The following is a 16005-nucleotide window of genomic DNA, read 5'->3' on the forward strand; positions in this document are numbered from 1 at the left end:
TATAATAACCTTGATAGAGCGGCCCAGGGGTGTAGTCTGATTATCAAAGTTGCCCTGGAAAAGGCCGCGGGAGTTGTTTGGGGAGAAGGGTGGTTTGGAATATGGGCCTGTCTGCCAGGAGTATTTTGAGGAGAATTGTACAAGTTGAAGATAGAGTTGTGGTACAGATAGAGAACAGGACACCGCCTGAGAAGAAACAAAGACCCAAGGGAGTATTCTTGTCGCCAATGCGCCGTGTAATGCCAGAATGCAATCGTGAAAGGTATAAAGTCGGCCAACGACTACTTTCGCTTGTGAGGACCAATGATCTGGGGGTATAATCTCGAGAGATGGTAGTTGATGGAACTCTTTCCGCTTGAGGCGGCTTTCTGTAGAAAACAAGCGTTAGAACAATGGACAAGACGAGAGCGAGAGCGAGAGCAGGGTCCGGGTGGTTGGAACGTACGGGGGCGTCCATGCATGCGCGAAGCTGTTGTTCGAGAGCGGCACATCCCTGGGCAGTGTAACCAGAAGAAGCCCAGCATCCTGAGAGAACGTGTGTCAGAACAGGAACAACAAGACGATAGACGTTGCGACGGAGTATACCAAGGACAGAAGACATGACACCAATGCAAGGGTTTGCGCCAGCCTGGTCGGGCTTGCGAACGCGCAGCTTGTGAAGTGGTGGCAGACGGGGCGCGGTGGCCTTAGCGACAGCTTGTGTGTTCTTGACGACCATGGTGTATTAGTGGCGACGAGGATAAGCTGCGTACTGAAATTCAGTCATCTTGTCGCTATCGATGCTGCTCTCTGGAAATCTGAGGCTTGGCGTCGGCGCACCTTCCCTCGGCGGGCGGGAGTCGCGTTGCCAGTCCGCGGGTGTTTTGTTGTGCTTGTCATCACAGCACCGCTTCGTCAAAGTCGCTCCTGCCTCCAAGTCATTTTTCCATTTTCGCCCAACCGCTTCGTAACAACATGGATGTCGACGCGTCCAATCCTTTGACGCTGTCGCCACCGCCTCGTCCACATTCTGCGCCCGCTGCTTCGCCCGAGTCGCGTCTCAAGCAATTCTCGTGGAACCCCGCCGACGCTGCCCGTCTGGGCCCTTCACGCATCACAATCACTCGCCTCTATCAACGCGCCCCGAAGGCTCCATTTCACCATCTGCAGTCGCAATCACGCTCACTCCAAAACATTCTTCCAAAGTCTCCTGGCCCCCAAAGAAAGAAACACTGTGCCACTCTTGACGCTGGCGCGAACCCCTTTCGCCCTCAGGACGACATCTCTGACGTTAGTGACGACGATGATGCCGGACCTGTCATGATCCAAGACTTGCGCTCTTCTTCAGCACCTCCCGAGGCCACAAACACGCCTGAACCCGTTTCCGCCCCCAGAATCTCCGACGACACCGCCATACTCCACGCTTTCCTTAGTCGCGCTGCTGCGAGTAAGCGTCCCATGGCCGCCCATAAACGCGAGTCTCTCGAGAACCGCAGAGATTCAGATGCTGTCCGTCATGCTCTTGCTTCGACAGACAAGCCCGAAGTCTTGACCGAACTTGATCTGAACAGTCCCACAATCCCGTCGTCTCCCAAGGCTCAGTCGCCTGCAGGCAATGCTAAGCCAGAGCCCGAATCCACAAAACAGGAGCCTACTCCTGAAGTTCCGGCACCGACACCTACAAAATCAAAGGCGCCGAGAAGGACGACGCGCGCACGCACGACAGCAGCCGCTCCGAAAAAGCCAGCCAAGATCGCCATTAGAAGTGCCGCAGATCATATCGCGCTGAAGAGAACGGAAGCACAAGAGTTGGCACTGGCCACGCGATCAAACACGCGTAAGAACAAGGGCAAGAGTCTCATGCCGCAAGCCAGACTTTTAAACATCGACGAAGACTTCGTCTCATGTGAAGATACAGCTGAAGATGCAGACAGGGTGGTTGTGCATGAAAAAGCGCAGAGCGAGAAGTCAACAGTCCGTAGAGGCGTACAGTGGAACGAGACTCTAACTCACGTGCGCGAATTCGAATCAGATTCACCCGACAGTCCACCAAAAACAAAAGCCCGTACATCTAGAGTGTCCGCAAGAGCCCTCGAGCCCTTTGTTCCTCTAACATCTACCGAAGAGCCCCTTGAAGAAGTCGTCGCAGAAGCCGTCGGTATGGATATCGACATTCCAGAGCCCGAATCGCAGAAGACCACCATCCAGACTCCAAGCGAACCAACACCGCCACCACGCGTCAAAGCCACCATCCCAAGCAAGAGGAAATCCCGGATCGCGACGCCTGCTCGATCGTTCAAACTCGCTGTTGCGAAACCAGTAGTCCCCACAGCAGCCCCACTACTACCACCACCCACATTACCTGCAGCAGCCGCACCACTACCACAGTCCTCCTCCTCGGAACCTCTGACCACCAGCTTGGGCACGCCCAAAAAGCCTCCTACTCCCTTTACAGCCTTGAAACCTACATCTCTATCCTCAAGACTTGAACTCGCTCCTCCAAAGAACGATGGAGTGTCGTCAGCAACAACTACTGCATCTATCACGTCTCTGTTGCCAGGTTTGTCCAGCCCCGCAAAGAAGCGGGTCAAGACAACCCTGGGCAGATCAGCGGTGAGGCCATCGGCAACAACAGCGGGACAAAAGGAAAGCGGCGAGTTGCCGGGTCTGACTTCTCCGGCAAAGAGAAAGAGACCCGGTGTCAAGTTCTGAGCACCTTAGCGGGCGGCTTCTGAAAGAGGGAGAAACTCCCGCCCGTGTACATACTTCCCAACCACCTGCACATTACTGCATCGTTCTTTGAAGCGAATCGCCCTTTTGGCCCTGTATAACGCCTTTACGACTCATGTCTAATCTATTCACGATCATTACTGCAGGTCCGCTTTTTTGGCTCTTGTCGAGTCTCGTGATTGCAATAAAGTATTCCTCAATCCCCTTAGAAAGTAATAGTGTTGCTACAGTAGCTAGGTGTTTCGTGTGTTTAGTCCTACCTCCGTCACGTCCAATCATCAGACCTGGGACAGCCGGACTGCACGCGGTCTCGGTCCAGCATTCGATCCTTCGTCCTCGCTTCGACACAGACAAGCTTGTTCGATCCAGTGCACGAACTCAACCCTTTCGTGCTCAGGTCTAGCCCTAGTGCATCCCTCCCTCGTGTTGGTGCTCCAGAACCTTCTCACCTGCCTCTCGCCAGCACGTCCCTCGCGAGTACTGGCAATTGCTCTCTCGCTCTGACCACTGACCGTTGGCGGATTGATTGTACGAGTGGGACATGATCGGACGCCCGAGATTTCAGCGTTCATGTTCACGATCCCGTATTCCTGCTCTGGGATGAAATCGCCAACAACCGAGTCTAGACGTGTTGCAATCGTGGTCGGGGAGATCTTCGTGTGTGCCGCGGCAGGTAGCACTGTCAGAGGTCCATCTCGAGGGGCGCCAGCTGCTACCATGCTCTCACCCACGCTGATGCTGTGATTGTCAAGAGACTCTATATCAGATATCCGATTAAGCTTTGAACGATCATGACTTCGCAAAGATGCTGCATCGTCACGGTATATTGGCATGCCGGACAAGGTGTACCTACCTTGCTCACCACGGAGTGGAGGTGTGCTCACTGAGCCGACGTTCATCCTAGGAATGGTTGAAGCTGGGTGATGAGCTACTTGGTTTGAGCTTGGGTCGTGGTCATCTGATGCCTAAACTTGACCGCCATCGACTTCTGTCTCTCGAGTCATGTTGTCTCCCAACTGAGTGGTCATAGACCCTTGTGGCAATGGCAGAAAGGGCTGCAATTTGCTTCTTGTCTTCGCCGATCTCTTGGTGGGTGGCGATGGAAAATTCTCGATCAACTCGGTGGTCCGCAATGTGTCTGATGGATAGGGCTCTGGCCTCTGGACTGGCCAAACAATATCCCCATCTGTTACTCTTTTGGTCGGCTCAGCTTCTGTCGACCTAAATCTCCGAGGGACAGGAACCGAGCGAGCTCTGACTGCGCTGGCAGGGTTGATGGGAATTACGTTGCCGTCGATGGCTCCTAGGGCTCTTTGAGCAGATGTGGCAGAACTTGACCATGAGCGACATCGTCTGTCTAGAGACTGCCTCACTGCCAGAGTTGGTTCTGGTATTGACGAGGACGGTAGCTCATCCTGCTCGTTCTCGCCGGGCTGTATGACTTCTGCGATGGGAACACTGTTGAGAGGGTGCTCGAATGGTTGGTCGTAACGATATGTTGAATGTCCACTAACAGGTGGTCGCCAACGATGAAGCTGAACGCTTCTCCTTGATCGTAACTCTCCGCGTAAAGTCCTCAGGACTAACCGTGTACCATTGCCGAGTGACATCGACCTCGCGGAATCTAAGGTCCTCGAAATTCTTCGTACGAAGGAGGTATGATTGTCGACGGGCCATCTTGGTATGCCCTCGGGTGTCTTGACTCGATGTGGAGGCACGAATGCTGGTTGTAGTGGATGTGCTGGATCGCTCCTAGTATTCGGAACATCAAGGCTCGACGATAATTCAGTGTCTCTCGAAGACCTACGACGGGTCTTGGACCGTACTGTGTCGTCAGTACTGGCAGCCTTGCGCTTCCCTGAGGGTGTGTTGCCAAGATGAGCAGGCCTTCTCCTAGTGAGCGAAGCAAAGGAGATCTGAGCCCGAAGAGTAGCAAGTGACTTTTGCTCGGCTATCGTGGAAAGAGGTGTGCCGTGCGGACGATTGACAAACTGGACCATGTCATGCTGGGTAAGTCCTTCCGTCTTAGCCCGTGCATAAACAGATTGAATGCCGTGATCGGAAGTCAAGGTACGAGCGAAAGGATGGTGAAGATCCGTATCTGATGAATCTGATACGCAAGAGGGGGCTTTTGATGCGTTGTATATTGATGCGTCAGACGAGCCGACTTCCGAGATCGCTAGGTCAGTAAAATGTCCGGACTTCCTGGATGCAGACTTCCAGCTTCCAGTCGAACGGGCAAAGTCTTTGCGGTTCGTGTTATCACGGAGTGGCTCTTTGATTGAAGATGGAGGGAAAAGAAGCATATTGATCGATTTGCTGCTCGGTAGGATGTTTTTGTGAAGTATGAGACTTTGTAAGCCTTGGAGGAAGATTTCACCCTGAATCGGATGATGTTTCGATATAGCACCTTCTTGTTTGGTTGGGATTCGAGCCGCTATCGAGACATGTGATTATTTCTTCCCATCGTCGGACTTACGGAGGAAGGGGCAGCCAACCGGCTCTTGACGAAAGCCAACTCCTGCATTTCAGAACCAAAGAGCCAAGACAGCCGTACCCTATAGGAGTTGTCGAATCGCGTGGTACTGACCTCGCGCACTAGGCGATGCCTCTCAGCCTGAGGAAAGAAATCTGTTCAAAGTCCTTGGAGATTTATGGTACTGATCTGTACTCACGCGTTGATCTCATGTCTGGTTATACTAATTATCCCACCTTTGATGTTTCTTAGTACCGTCCAGTCGTTGAGGTTTGTCTTCCTCCAGCAAACGTCTGAGGATCCATGCGTTTCGATCTGCTCTCCTTTCTCTTTGGTCATAGGAAATATCAGGTCCCACACTGCATACATCATGCTACATCCCAGAATCGGAGGTGCTCTAGACGACACCTCTGCCTTCTCTTCCAGATGGGTTCTAATCTTCACACAGGCCGCAGGTCCTGTGAATTCAAGATCGTCCTTGCCATGACATCTTTCATGATGTCGTAAAGGTTCCGTAGCTGGAACACCAGGGTTTTCATAGCAATGGCTCATGGCTTGAATCCTGTCCTTGCCGTACTCGAGTTGAGCGTGTTGAGAACAGTCGTATGCAAGATCCTGCGCACAGTGCATGTCCTTACCGTTGTACACTATATCATGCCAGCATGATGATATGCCCAGAAGAGCTGCAAGCTCGGGCATGGAGCTTCTGATGTATCCACCAAACAGAATTGGCAGAAAGAATGTCGCTTCCCGAGGCAGTTCAAATCCAGCATGCAGATTCAAAAACGGTTTGGAAGTTTCGATCATTGAACCAAAAGTGCCTACCAACACGGGTCTCAGCAAGAATGGCAAATGCATGTCTGCGGTTCGCATTGATAGCCAGGCGGCACAGGCTTGGAACAGCAAGAGACGCGTCACTGAGCGGAGGAAGAAGTCGGGAACAAGCTTCATGCTGGGATAGTCTTGCTGGAGTGGAGAAGGACAGTATGGTGTTACAGTCCAGATTTCCGCAACATATCCTTAGCTCTGCTAGGATAGGAGTGGACGGAGACGATCGTCCGTGGGAGTAAGAAATTTTGGTGAAGGATTCACGCTTGTGGTTGAGGTTCGGCGAAAGTCTGACAGTCGGTATTGACATGTCTGCAGGCTCTCCAGATCTCCAAATCAATGGACTTTGCCAAAAAAAAATTTATTCAGGATGTGTGACTCGACTCAGTCATTCTATGTTCATATCTTATGATGCGATCTCGACTTCTGGATCCATCTTCACCAATGCAATATCCACATACATCTGAAGTCTTCAGATCGTGCAATATAATTTTACATTAGTCGATATGTTGCTGCCCGACGCTTGTAAGTCAGACATGGATGTTGCATATACTGTACTTGGCTAGAGCCGCCAATGTTGACATTGACGGAGTGGTAGCCCGCAGCACTTCAAAGTCGGGTATTGTCGGCAGTTGTCCTTCTACGATGCCACGGACGTCGACTCGTATTGTTCATGCAGACCTTATCCTGCATAGCAGCGCGAATGGCCACGATGACAGAGCTGGCCCTGTCATTATCGAGACGTACTTGAGTAATGTTTATGTTTCGTCCCGAGATCGTACAAAAATCTCCTCGGGGCCACTTATATAGCACGCAAGCTATCGCAGCACATGTCCGCTGGTGGAGCTGATGAGTGTCTTGCAGCTCGCCTTTCATCGGATCCATCTTGCATAGTGATACGACCCGCCGGAACACAATCCGTTGAGGCATGGAAACATCTCATAGTCTTATATCCCATAGCCGATCCTCAGGGCTCGAAAAGGCTGCCCTAAATGTACCTCCACTTCACATGTAACTGCAGAGTAGATCGCAATAGCGGCAGCAAGATGGATCGATGTCTTCAATGGACTCTGTCTGACAGAGGCTCCTCACGAAAGCCGATGCCGCCATCGTCTAAGCGGACACCACCATATCTTATTACGTGAAAAGCCAAATTCTGCCTCCAGCGAGCACTGGATGATATTTTGTTGATTGGAGAATGGCCCCTCAGCTTCAGCCCCTGGCGCGCAGTGATTCCAAGACGAAATTCTTCCAACGTCTTGGGCTCTCTCTCCAGAACAGTTCGGATAATCGTCTCTATGAACTCATGAAGGTGAAATCGATGGCTTGGCAGATGTCTGGGAAGTCCTTCTGATCACTCCTGTAGGAAGAGGCAATAGCAGGAAGGGAGCGAATCTTGAGCGACTCGAATAGCCTCTTGCCTCAACTCAGAGGTGACCCCAATGTATGTATCTAGGAGGTCCTAGAGAAGTAGCGAGTACCGAGCTGATGGAAAATAGATCCGACCTCCATACTCCAACATCCAGATTTGCGAATCAGCGATCCATAACGAGATTCTGAGGATATTCCGAGAAGCATCTTCCGAGACCAAACCCATGTATTAGAAAGGTCACGATAGAGACAGCTTCAATGAGGAGAATTGGATCATACGTTGGATGCTTTGTGAGTCCAACAGATTGTTGAAGAACGAGTGGCTCGGCTAAGTTCAAATTAGGGCATGTTTTCCGGTTCCGTGACAGCAGGAACAAACCTGGGCAGTCCAGTCAAACACGCTCAAAATCTTCGTCGAATGAGGAGGCAAGTACAAGCGGCCATATAAGCAATGGGTACTGGGATCCTGTGAGAGATGCACATCAAGCTGCACAAAACTAGTGCGTGAGCCAGAAGGATATGATATGCACATTCAAGCACTCGAATTTCTCTAGCGTTGAGCCTCAAGACGTACGATCGTGATGCAAAGTCTTCTCTGGGTGTATCTGTGTCGAATTAAAGCTACCATGGACCAATCCCCGGGAACTTTCCCAAATTCGATGTGCCCTTCATACGTGCAAGACCCGATACTGTCAGTGGACTATTGTGAAGTTGAAAGGGAAGGCAAGGAAGTTCTTGTTGCCGATCGCTTGTGTTGCAGACCGTGTTGATTGTTCACTGTCACACTAGTGAGACCGGTATAGTATTTAAGGATGAAAAACATCACTTTTTAAAGAAACTACAGGATATGATCAACGATTAGCGGTATCTCGAGTTTCAAACACCCAGGAAAGGTCCCAGACACACGCCGCTCCAAAGAGTCTATGAAACAGATGATGGGACGGCTGAAGTGAAGATAGGACGAACAAAAAAAAGAGGACCAAGGGGTAATTTGCAAAGAAACAGTACAAAATAGGAAAGAAAAGTATGAAGGGAAAGGGATATCATAGGTCAATAAGACTGCCAGATTGTTGGGGACCTTGCTGCTTTTGACCGAAAGGATTGGATGATGCGTAGCCGTTTGCAGGTCCTGTTTGGGCAGGGTACTGCTGCTGGGGCATACCAGTGAATTGAGTTTGGAGGAAAGGATTATTGCCGGTGCGAGAAGCTTCGAGCTTGGTGAGTCCTTGGCCGGCACTGTTGACGAAGGTGCCAGGAGCAGTGTGCTGGGCAGGAATGCGCATGTTGCCAACATTGCCAAAAGTGTCTTGACCTTCGCCGGAGGAAAGCAGAGCGTTGAGCTGTGCACGATGAGGATCCATAGGCTGAGCGGTCTGAGCGGGTTGTTGGAAGGGAGCAGCGGCGGGTGGAGGAGCCTGGTAGCTGGTGATGGGGTTGTACGCAGGTTGGCTGAACTGCGTGGCGGTCTTTTGCTCTTGCAGGGCCGACAAGGTAGGGGCTCTTTGTGATGTCTGCTGGGGGCGGTTGAAGGACGAGGCGAAGGGGTTGTTTGATCCAGTGGCCTGAGGACGCAGAGCTTCTTGTGAGGCGGGAGACGAGAGAGCCCATGGGTTGTTGGAGCCGGCCTGAGCGGTCTGCTGTGGCTGCTGTTGCTGAGCTTGGACCTGAGTAGCCCACGGGTTGTAACTAGTTGGCTGAGACTGCATGAACTGCTGCTGCGGCTGTTGCTGTTGCTGGAAAGACTGATCAAAGCCAGTTGGTTGGGGCTGTTGGTAGTAGCCGGAGTAGTCTTGCGCGGGGAAAGCAGTTTGCTGTGCTTGGAGTGGTTGTTGGTTGTAGGCGTTGTTCAGGTAACCAGTGGACTGAGGCTGTTGTTGCTGGCCCATGGGGTTACCGAACCAGTCGACGGCCGTCTGCTGCTGGTAGCCCTGGTTGAGGCCTGTGGGCTGCTGCATCTGCGCTGGCGTGTCGTCGAAGAGTGAGCTTGCGTTTGCGTCGTCGAATTCGCGCTTGCGTGCTTCTTCCTCTTCCTTGCTCAGCCTGAGTGCCTTGGCCAGATCGTCGTCGTCTTCCTCGGGGCCTCTGTTCTTCATGGCACGTCTTCTAGCATCTTCCTCGGCCTCGTTCTTGCTTGCCTCGAGCGCCAGTCGGTATTCGAGATCTTCGTCCTCGGTGCGAACCCTGTTGGGGCGCTCGCGAGGCTTCCTGGGTGTCGAGTGTGTCTCGCTTTCGTAACCTCCGGGTCCGCCAGACATGTCCTCGAGGCCGGTGACTCTTGATTTCCATGAATGTCTGTTCTGACGTTCGGAGCGCAGGCGTTCTTCGTCCATTATGAGCGACGTCAGCTCCTTCGCCGAGACACGGACTGTAAAGCTGGTTAGCATGGTCTAGGCTGGGGCGCCGTGAAGCGTACTGTTCTGTCCAACATCGCGACCCTCTTCGTCAAGGTAGATAAACTCGCGGAGGGTGCGGATGATGTAGATGTTCTTGCGAGCCCAAGTGACACACAGCTCGGAGCCCTCGTGAAGGCAGTAGTCGAGAACCTTGAGCGACTTCAAGACGTGACGCCAGTTCTTGCCCTTGTCGTTGAGACGCTTGTCAAGCATGTCCATGACCTCGTAGAAATCCGTCGAGCTGGGGGCATCCTGTCAGTACTGGGAGCAGGCGGAACGCCAGGGAAGGAGCGAACCTGTTGTAGGTGATCTTGGCAATGTCGGCCATGTCGGTGCCTGTCGGGCCCCAAGGGTCGTTGCTGGTCGCTGTGCATCGTGTCAGTATGGATAGCGCCGAGTAGAGCGCGAGACTGACCATTTCTGACTTTGACCTGAACTGACGAGTAGCCCTTGGTGACATTCTTGACGCTTCTTAGCATGTGCGACATGATGTGCGGTTGGCTGAGGCTCGTAGCGGGCCCGGTGTGGTAGCGGGGAGAGAAGAGTGAACGATGGAGAGGCACGTGTCAGTGCGGACAGACGAGCACAGTAGTGGAGCAGGCGGCGGTGAGGTCAATCTTGCTTGCTGGCGACGAGAAAGTGCGCGGCTTCTTGGACGTGCATGCGACGAGGCGTGGAGAGAGAGAGAGGTTGGCACGTCTTCGTCATCGGTCTGTGCTGCTCCCCAAGGAGCTCCTCTTGGCCTGGATCAAACGCTCCCCAGCCACTATTGCTTTCCTAGAAGAGCCTATTTATCCGATCTTGCGTATTGATCATTGATCATTGATCATTTCACTCGAAGCCTCATTCGTGATCATGTCTTGCCATGTGCAACAATGTGTGCCTTTTCTTGCTGCCAAGGCAGTCTCTAATATAGTTACACGGACGTCAAGTCATTATCAGCCTCCGACGCAATCTTGCCTGCATATGCCGCTGAAAGACAAAGAAGAGCAAATGCAATGCCTGTCCCACCCAACACCTTCGACTTGCCAAATCCACTATTGTAAAGAGACAGAACGAATGAATACTATCAGAACGCCGCCCATTGCTTCTTCTCACAACAAGTAATGCAGCTATACCGTGTGTGTGAGGAGCAATTTGGAAATGCGTGAAGACCCTTGAAAACAATCCCTTCTTACTCCGACATCAAATGCGCCCGTCTGCCGAGAAACTCCACGCCCCATCTAATCCTTGTTGCTATTTTTTGTTCTTTGTTGTACACGCTTCATTGCGGGTGCTGAGCCCACATCTCCTGACCAACATGGCCAATGCGCTGAGCATGGTAAGGGTCCATGGGATCGGTGCTCTGAGGACGGCGCATGTTCTGGTTTTGGTAATACAGGTTCTGCGCATTCTGGACGTACTGCTGAGTGTTTGGATCAGGGTACGAGTAATCTGCTTGTTGAGCGCCGCCGATTGATTGATGGGCAGGTGACTGCCAGCCTGAACCACCCATGTGGGGGCTACCACCTACGCTGCCGTTCTGGCTTGGAGGATTGGTAGTAGGCGGTTCCAGGGTCGAGGGAAGAGGGTATGCACCAGGGTGAGAGGTCAATGGCTGGCGAGCTTGGCTGGCCGAGCTGGGCATAGAATAGTGCGAGTTGGCGGGAGAGGCGGAGCGCGGGCTGTGAGTAGCCATCTCGTTGCGCATGTGTGGAGGCATCGTCATGCCACCGTTCATGGCGTTGATGTAGTAGTCGGAAGTCGACCGCTGGAGCGCAGCAACACCGTTCATGCCGCCAGCAGGGGAAACTGAGACAGGGCGATCGTGGGGAGAGGGTGTAGGCATTGGCGACTTGTTCTCCGAGTATTCTTCTCCGTCAGAACGCGATCCACGCGTCTGCATCGAGGCGCGCGAGGCCAGAGCGGCAGCGGTAGCAGCAGCGGATTCTTCAATGGTGCCGGTGTGGTGGTTTTGGTGACGCGTCAAAGTTGTGCGGCGCGTGAAGGTCTTTTGACAGTCGGCATAGGGGCACTTGTAAGGTCTCTTTCCAGAGTGGATTCTTCGATGACGCGCCAGGGACGACGAATCGCTGAAAGGCTGCGGAGTTTGTGTCAGTACAACTTGACGCAGTGAATTGATACAGATGCCATAACGAACCTTGCCGCAGCGCTCACACATGTGGGGCTTTTCTCCAGTGTGCACACGAGAGTGCACTGTGAGTGCAGAGCGCTGGATGAATTGCTTACCACAGCCTGGGTAGTCACACACGTGAGGACGGACTCCGCTGTGAATGCGTTCTGACTCAACATCAGCATCTGATCTGTTCATGAGCTGCACATAACATACCATGTCTGGCGAGATCACTTCTACGAGCGAAACCTTTGCCACAAGTCGAACAAGCAAATGCCTTGGGCAAGCCGCTGCCTGTGCTGCGCTGGGTACCTTCTTGCTGTGGTTGCTGGTCTTGAACTGGTGGAGGGGCTGTGTTCATGGATGGCTGGGCGTATGCCGGGTCGTTCGGGGCAGGGTGGTAGCTGTGTTGGATCAAGGGCATCTGCTGATGCAACTGGGAGGGCGAAGGATAGCGCATTCCGGGAGCGAGGCTGTTGAGACCTTGAGGAGGATAGGCGGCGGGATGAATGGCGGGAGGAGCTTGAGATGAATAACGCGACGAAGGGTCCGAGGGATGGGGGGAAACACCGCGCTCGGAGCCGTTCTCGGACTTGATTCTACCATTGGGCACGTATAGATTCTGGGGGTACTGGGGCGCGGATGCCGACGACGCCATGTCGTGGTGGGTAGGAGGCGGGTAATGGGGGACTTCGTACTGCATGACTCTGTCGGGAGTGTCTGATGGGAACTTGTTAGTATTCAGGATGCTATTCAACTTCATTCTGCCGACGATGCCGCTGTCCCTCCTCGTGCTGGGCCACAGCAACGAATCGATTCGAGGGAGCAACATGTAGGCGTATGAGACAAAATGTGTCTTGTGCAAGAAGACTTTCGGCACACGGCGTGTGTGTGTGTGGGACTACTGACTGATAGGCAGGATATTTTCACCAGGGACGCGTTATTGTGGGATGCGCGATCAGGATGCAGGCAGCAGAGAGCAGGGCAATGAGATAAACGCGTCGAAGATGAAATTCGAAGGTTGTTGTTGTGGACGGGTCAGAGAAAGAGAGTCCAAAAAAGCGGTCAGGACTGTTGCGAGATCATGTTAGTCGCCGGACGTCGGAAACGGTCAAGAGCAGAGTGCAGCGTGGAAGATAGATCAAGTGAGTGTATAAAGACAACCATGTGAGTGGATGGATGCACGGAGGAGGGACCGACGAAGTGTCAGGGCGTTCATGCGGTCGATGCGCGATGGATGGATGCAGCGCAGAAGGGTCGGGAGTCGGGAAAACGCGTGTGAAGATGGAAAAAATCGACGAGGACGACGATGTAAGGGGCGAAGACTGGTGAAGAAACAACAAGCATACCTTTGGGATAACTTCAAGAACCGCGCACTGATGGTAGTAGAGAAACAAAGAAGAAGCCGCGACCTCTTTCTTGGATTGTGCAGAATGGAGGGTTTAGAGAAGAGAAGGAAGGCGCGCTGGCCACGGTGCGCCCGGTGTGATTTTGGCAGGAGGCAGTGACGACGCTAACGCGAAGAGGCTTGGCGTTCTGCGATTCCGAAACACTGGCTGCCCTTTGAATTTTCCAATTATGCTCCTGGTGTGCTGCTCCTGACGAAATTGCCTGGTATCAGACTCACTGCAGTGCGCCCTTTTACTTTGTGGCTCGCTCGCAGTCCGCTCTCCTTTCCTGCTTAGATTTCCGTCGACCCGGACGTGCTTTTGAGCGACGTCACCGGATGCTATTATCGTCACTCTTCGAGAAGGTCGAAAGAAGTCCCGAGGGATAAACGCCCCTTGGTCTGTTTCACTTTTCGACACAAAGTCACGGATGTCCTTCACCGATTCTCTGGGCGCTGTTTCGAGGCTCTCCGAGGGAAATGAATTACTCAGTCCTGTTTGGTTTTCAGTCCAGTCTTGGTTTGATTCGTAATCTCACAGATGTGTGCGGCAATCTGCGGGATTTGGTTTCGTGTTCTCCTTTCCGTAGGTTTCCAGTCGTGTTGGCGGCCGTCGGCCTTCTTCTCCTTCCAGGGTACGCGTATCTCTCTTCGTGTGATCCGACCGACTCTCGGACCTTCACGGCACGACAAGTCTGTGGGGTTGACGTCTGGTCTTTTGTCAGTCGCAAACTTCACATGCCCTTTGGGTCCACCTTACTGTTAGGTCTGTACTATCCAGTCCTTCTTGCAGTGGTAATGGATGAAGTACAAGAATGTTCGTGAGCCAGGATTAGGTATTTGATGTTGTCGCAGATTATGTTTCGTGTGTGTGTTCGTGGGTGAATTATTCTGAGGCTTTGGTAGAGACGAGTGTTATCAAGCAAGATGTCAAGTTGTTGTATGTATGACTGGGCCCAGTAGCAGTTCTAGGTGCAAGATGGCAGGATCAAGGAGATGTATGGGACGGGGTCAAAAACATGGGCGATGGTCGCATAAAAGCAACCAAGAACGGCGGCAACCTGCTGCCATGATGAAAGAGAGGCTTGAAGCTGGTCTTTGCCATATTCTACTACTGCATCTTGATCTGAGCGTCCCCCTGTTGACCAGTATCCAAGCGGGTTCGAAATAAGCATGTATGCTCCGCACCCGCTGCTCCATCAATCTCACTTAGATACGGGTCTGATGAGCGCATCGTCAATCTCGAAATGGCCCAGATCTGAGGGCCGTGGCACTGGCGGTCGAATCACAACTCAACACGACCTAGGCCGTCTACCCTCAGATCAATGCGCTGACCTGTTTACTAGCAAGCTTAGCAGCTGCTCAACCTTTCGGAGGATCGTGTGGTGGTCGATGCTCTCTCACAACCCTCAATGAGTTGACAGATGGGTGATGCTTGCAGCAAGCGTACGCAACATGGGACAAGTCAGTTCCGCCACCAACCCAGAGGCTTGGTAAGTTGGTGGCTGCAAAGTGTGCACACCTGCATGAAATATTTCCCATTTTGCAAATCATCTGTGCCAGGCAAGCTTTGGCGACGGCGGGACGGACCAGCCCTGCCCTGACAGCTCCGGTCGACGATAGAAACCAAAGCAAGTCGGCGAGCACTGTGCGCACTCGAGTCTTGTGCCTCAGGGACAGAACTCTCTGCGACTGCCATTACCAGAGCGTATCACAACGGTTCAAGGGTTTAAATGTCGAGTCGCTCAGGAGCGCATAGAGGCCTGTTACGCAGAGTACGTTTTGCGGAAGCGAGCAACAGCCATCACCACAAACGGCCACCCTCGTGTACTCTGTACTCGAATGGTACGCACCGTTGCTGGGCGAGAACCTCTACTCATGACTTAGGAACCATGATGAAACACCCGCGAGAATGCGCGGAGACGCATCTTTGCAGAAATGCGCGCTCGTGGTATCTTGCGACATGCACGCTCGACCACCAGATCCTTCTCATTAATGATGCGTCCTCTATCACAACCAATGAGGCCTACAATCACGGCAATGTTCCGGTTGCGTCAGGCGGGCAGCACTAAAGACTGTCTACTTACCCGATCTATCCGTCGAGAGGCAATTGGCCAAGGGCTCCATACGCCATATGGTCATATTAGTGACGACCTCGCAACTTGTGTGAGGCCGGACAGGTGCGGTTGTGCAATGACCGGTTCGGCGCGTCGATCTCAGGACAGATCTCGACAGCGCTTCATACAGTTGCAGTACCTAGATTGGTGACGCCATTTGCTCTCAAGCGATGGCGCAAGGAAGAGAGATGCGCACTGACGGTTTGACAGCGGGAGTGCTGGATGGGATGGCCAGCAAGTGGCAGATGTCGTCTCTTGCACTCCTACCTCTCGGACCCAGCTACCTGGATTCACTCATTGACGTGGGCGATCGTGCCACGAGCTAGTCATCTTGTCCGTGTGTTCCCCGCTGCCATGCATAAACCGCACGGGTCGTAGTGGGCATCAGTACTTTTTTGTGGACCTAGCCAGGGGAAACGCACCCGCTCTTGTCTTCAGAGAGTCATGTTAGACAATATCGTCAAGAGCCAAGTGGAGAGGTAGGAGTAGTGCCACTTCGGCCTCCCAGATTGCCGGTCAAACGACTTGTCTCGCGGCAGTCACGTTCAGCGACACTGCCTTCAGCGGTCATCAATTCCAGTGTTTGATTCTGCTACGCGCCATGGTATCAC

General features: G+C 52.8%; 7 protein-coding genes across 7 annotated transcripts; 2 read left to right on the forward strand and 5 right to left on the reverse strand.

Moving 5' to 3' along the window:
* Positions 1 to 281: 281 nt before the first annotated feature.
* Positions 282 to 718, reverse strand: AUEXF2481DRAFT_6023 (uncharacterized protein; the record flags this gene model as incomplete). The annotated part of the gene is made up of 3 exons (XM_013487351.1): positions 282 to 368; positions 446 to 525; positions 586 to 718. The coding sequence occupies 3 exons, from the start codon at positions 716 to 718 to the stop codon at positions 282 to 284; spliced, it is 300 nt and encodes a 99-aa protein (XP_013342805.1).
* Positions 719 to 892: 174 nt separating this feature from the next.
* On the forward strand, positions 893 to 2644 carry AUEXF2481DRAFT_41134 (uncharacterized protein; the record flags this gene model as incomplete). The annotated part of the gene is made up of 1 exon (XM_013487459.1): positions 893 to 2644. A coding segment is annotated over exon 1 (1514 nt), but the record flags the coding sequence as incomplete, so codon positions are not given.
* On the reverse strand, positions 2576 to 3608 carry AUEXF2481DRAFT_41136 (uncharacterized protein). Its single transcript, XM_013487460.1, has one exon. The coding sequence runs from the start codon at positions 3540 to 3542 to the stop codon at positions 2988 to 2990; it is 555 nt and encodes a 184-aa protein (XP_013342914.1). The 5' UTR covers positions 3543 to 3608; the 3' UTR covers positions 2576 to 2987.
* On the reverse strand, positions 3412 to 5076 carry AUEXF2481DRAFT_41137 (uncharacterized protein). Its single transcript, XM_013487461.1, has 2 exons — positions 3563 to 5076; positions 3412 to 3466 (listed from the first exon to the last, which is right to left on the reverse strand). Exon 1 carries the CDS (start codon positions 5013 to 5015, stop codon positions 3675 to 3677), a length of 1341 nt encoding a protein of 446 aa, XP_013342915.1. The 5' UTR covers positions 5016 to 5076; the 3' UTR covers positions 3412 to 3466; positions 3563 to 3674.
* A 2048-nt stretch (positions 5077 to 7124) lies between these two features.
* On the forward strand, positions 7125 to 7977 carry AUEXF2481DRAFT_41141 (uncharacterized protein). The gene is made up of 4 exons (XM_013487462.1): positions 7125 to 7325; positions 7380 to 7457; positions 7513 to 7675; positions 7728 to 7977. The coding sequence occupies exons 1-3, from the start codon at positions 7212 to 7214 to the stop codon at positions 7615 to 7617; spliced, it is 297 nt and encodes a 98-aa protein (XP_013342916.1). The 5' UTR covers positions 7125 to 7211; the 3' UTR covers positions 7618 to 7675; positions 7728 to 7977.
* Positions 7978 to 8427: 450 nt separating this feature from the next.
* On the reverse strand, positions 8428 to 10265 carry AUEXF2481DRAFT_30515 (uncharacterized protein; the record flags this gene model as incomplete). Its single annotated transcript, XM_013487401.1, has 4 exons — positions 8428 to 9749; positions 9798 to 10018; positions 10074 to 10143; positions 10193 to 10265. The coding sequence occupies 4 exons, from the start codon at positions 10263 to 10265 to the stop codon at positions 8428 to 8430; spliced, it is 1686 nt and encodes a 561-aa protein (XP_013342855.1).
* Positions 10266 to 10653: 388 nt separating this feature from the next.
* AUEXF2481DRAFT_41144 (uncharacterized protein) lies at positions 10654 to 12610 on the reverse strand. The gene is made up of 3 exons (XM_013487463.1): positions 12107 to 12610; positions 11918 to 12057; positions 10654 to 11857 (listed from the first exon to the last, which is right to left on the reverse strand). The coding sequence occupies exons 1-3, from the start codon at positions 12591 to 12593 to the stop codon at positions 11042 to 11044; spliced, it is 1443 nt and encodes a 480-aa protein (XP_013342917.1). The 5' UTR covers positions 12594 to 12610; the 3' UTR covers positions 10654 to 11041.
* Between the last annotated feature and the right edge of the window lie 3395 nt (positions 12611 to 16005).

The sequence above is a fragment of the Aureobasidium subglaciale genome (genome assembly GCF_000721755.1).
Source record: "Aureobasidium subglaciale EXF-2481 unplaced genomic scaffold scaffold_13, whole genome shotgun sequence".
In the NCBI taxonomy this organism is placed as follows: domain Eukaryota; kingdom Fungi; phylum Ascomycota; class Dothideomycetes; order Dothideales; family Saccotheciaceae; genus Aureobasidium; species Aureobasidium subglaciale.

Coding starts and splice junctions, on each gene's coding strand:
- AUEXF2481DRAFT_41144 (XM_013487463.1), bottom strand. CDS start 12,593: ATGCAGTACGAAGTCCCCCATTACCCGCCTCCTACCCACCACGACATG. Junction 12,058..12,106: donor AAGTGATCTCGCCAGACATG/GTATGTTATGTG, acceptor ATGTTGAGTCAG/AACGCATTCACAGCGGAGTC. Junction 11,858..11,917: donor TGTGTGAGCGCTGCGGCAAG/GTTCGTTATGGC, acceptor CAAACTCCGCAG/CCTTTCAGCGATTCGTCGTC.
- AUEXF2481DRAFT_41137 (XM_013487461.1), bottom strand. CDS start 5,015: ATGCTTCTTTTCCCTCCATCTTCAATCAAAGAGCCACTCCGTGATAAC.
- AUEXF2481DRAFT_41141 (XM_013487462.1), top strand. CDS start 7,212: ATGGCCCCTCAGCTTCAGCCCCTGGCGCGCAGTGATTCCAAGACGAAA. Junction 7,326..7,379: donor GTCTCTATGAACTCATGAAG/GTGAAATCGATG, acceptor TCACTCCTGTAG/GAAGAGGCAATAGCAGGAAG. Junction 7,458..7,512: donor AACTCAGAGGTGACCCCAAT/GTATGTATCTAG, acceptor GATGGAAAATAG/ATCCGACCTCCATACTCCAA.
- AUEXF2481DRAFT_41136 (XM_013487460.1), bottom strand. CDS start 3,542: ATGCCAATATACCGTGACGATGCAGCATCTTTGCGAAGTCATGATCGT.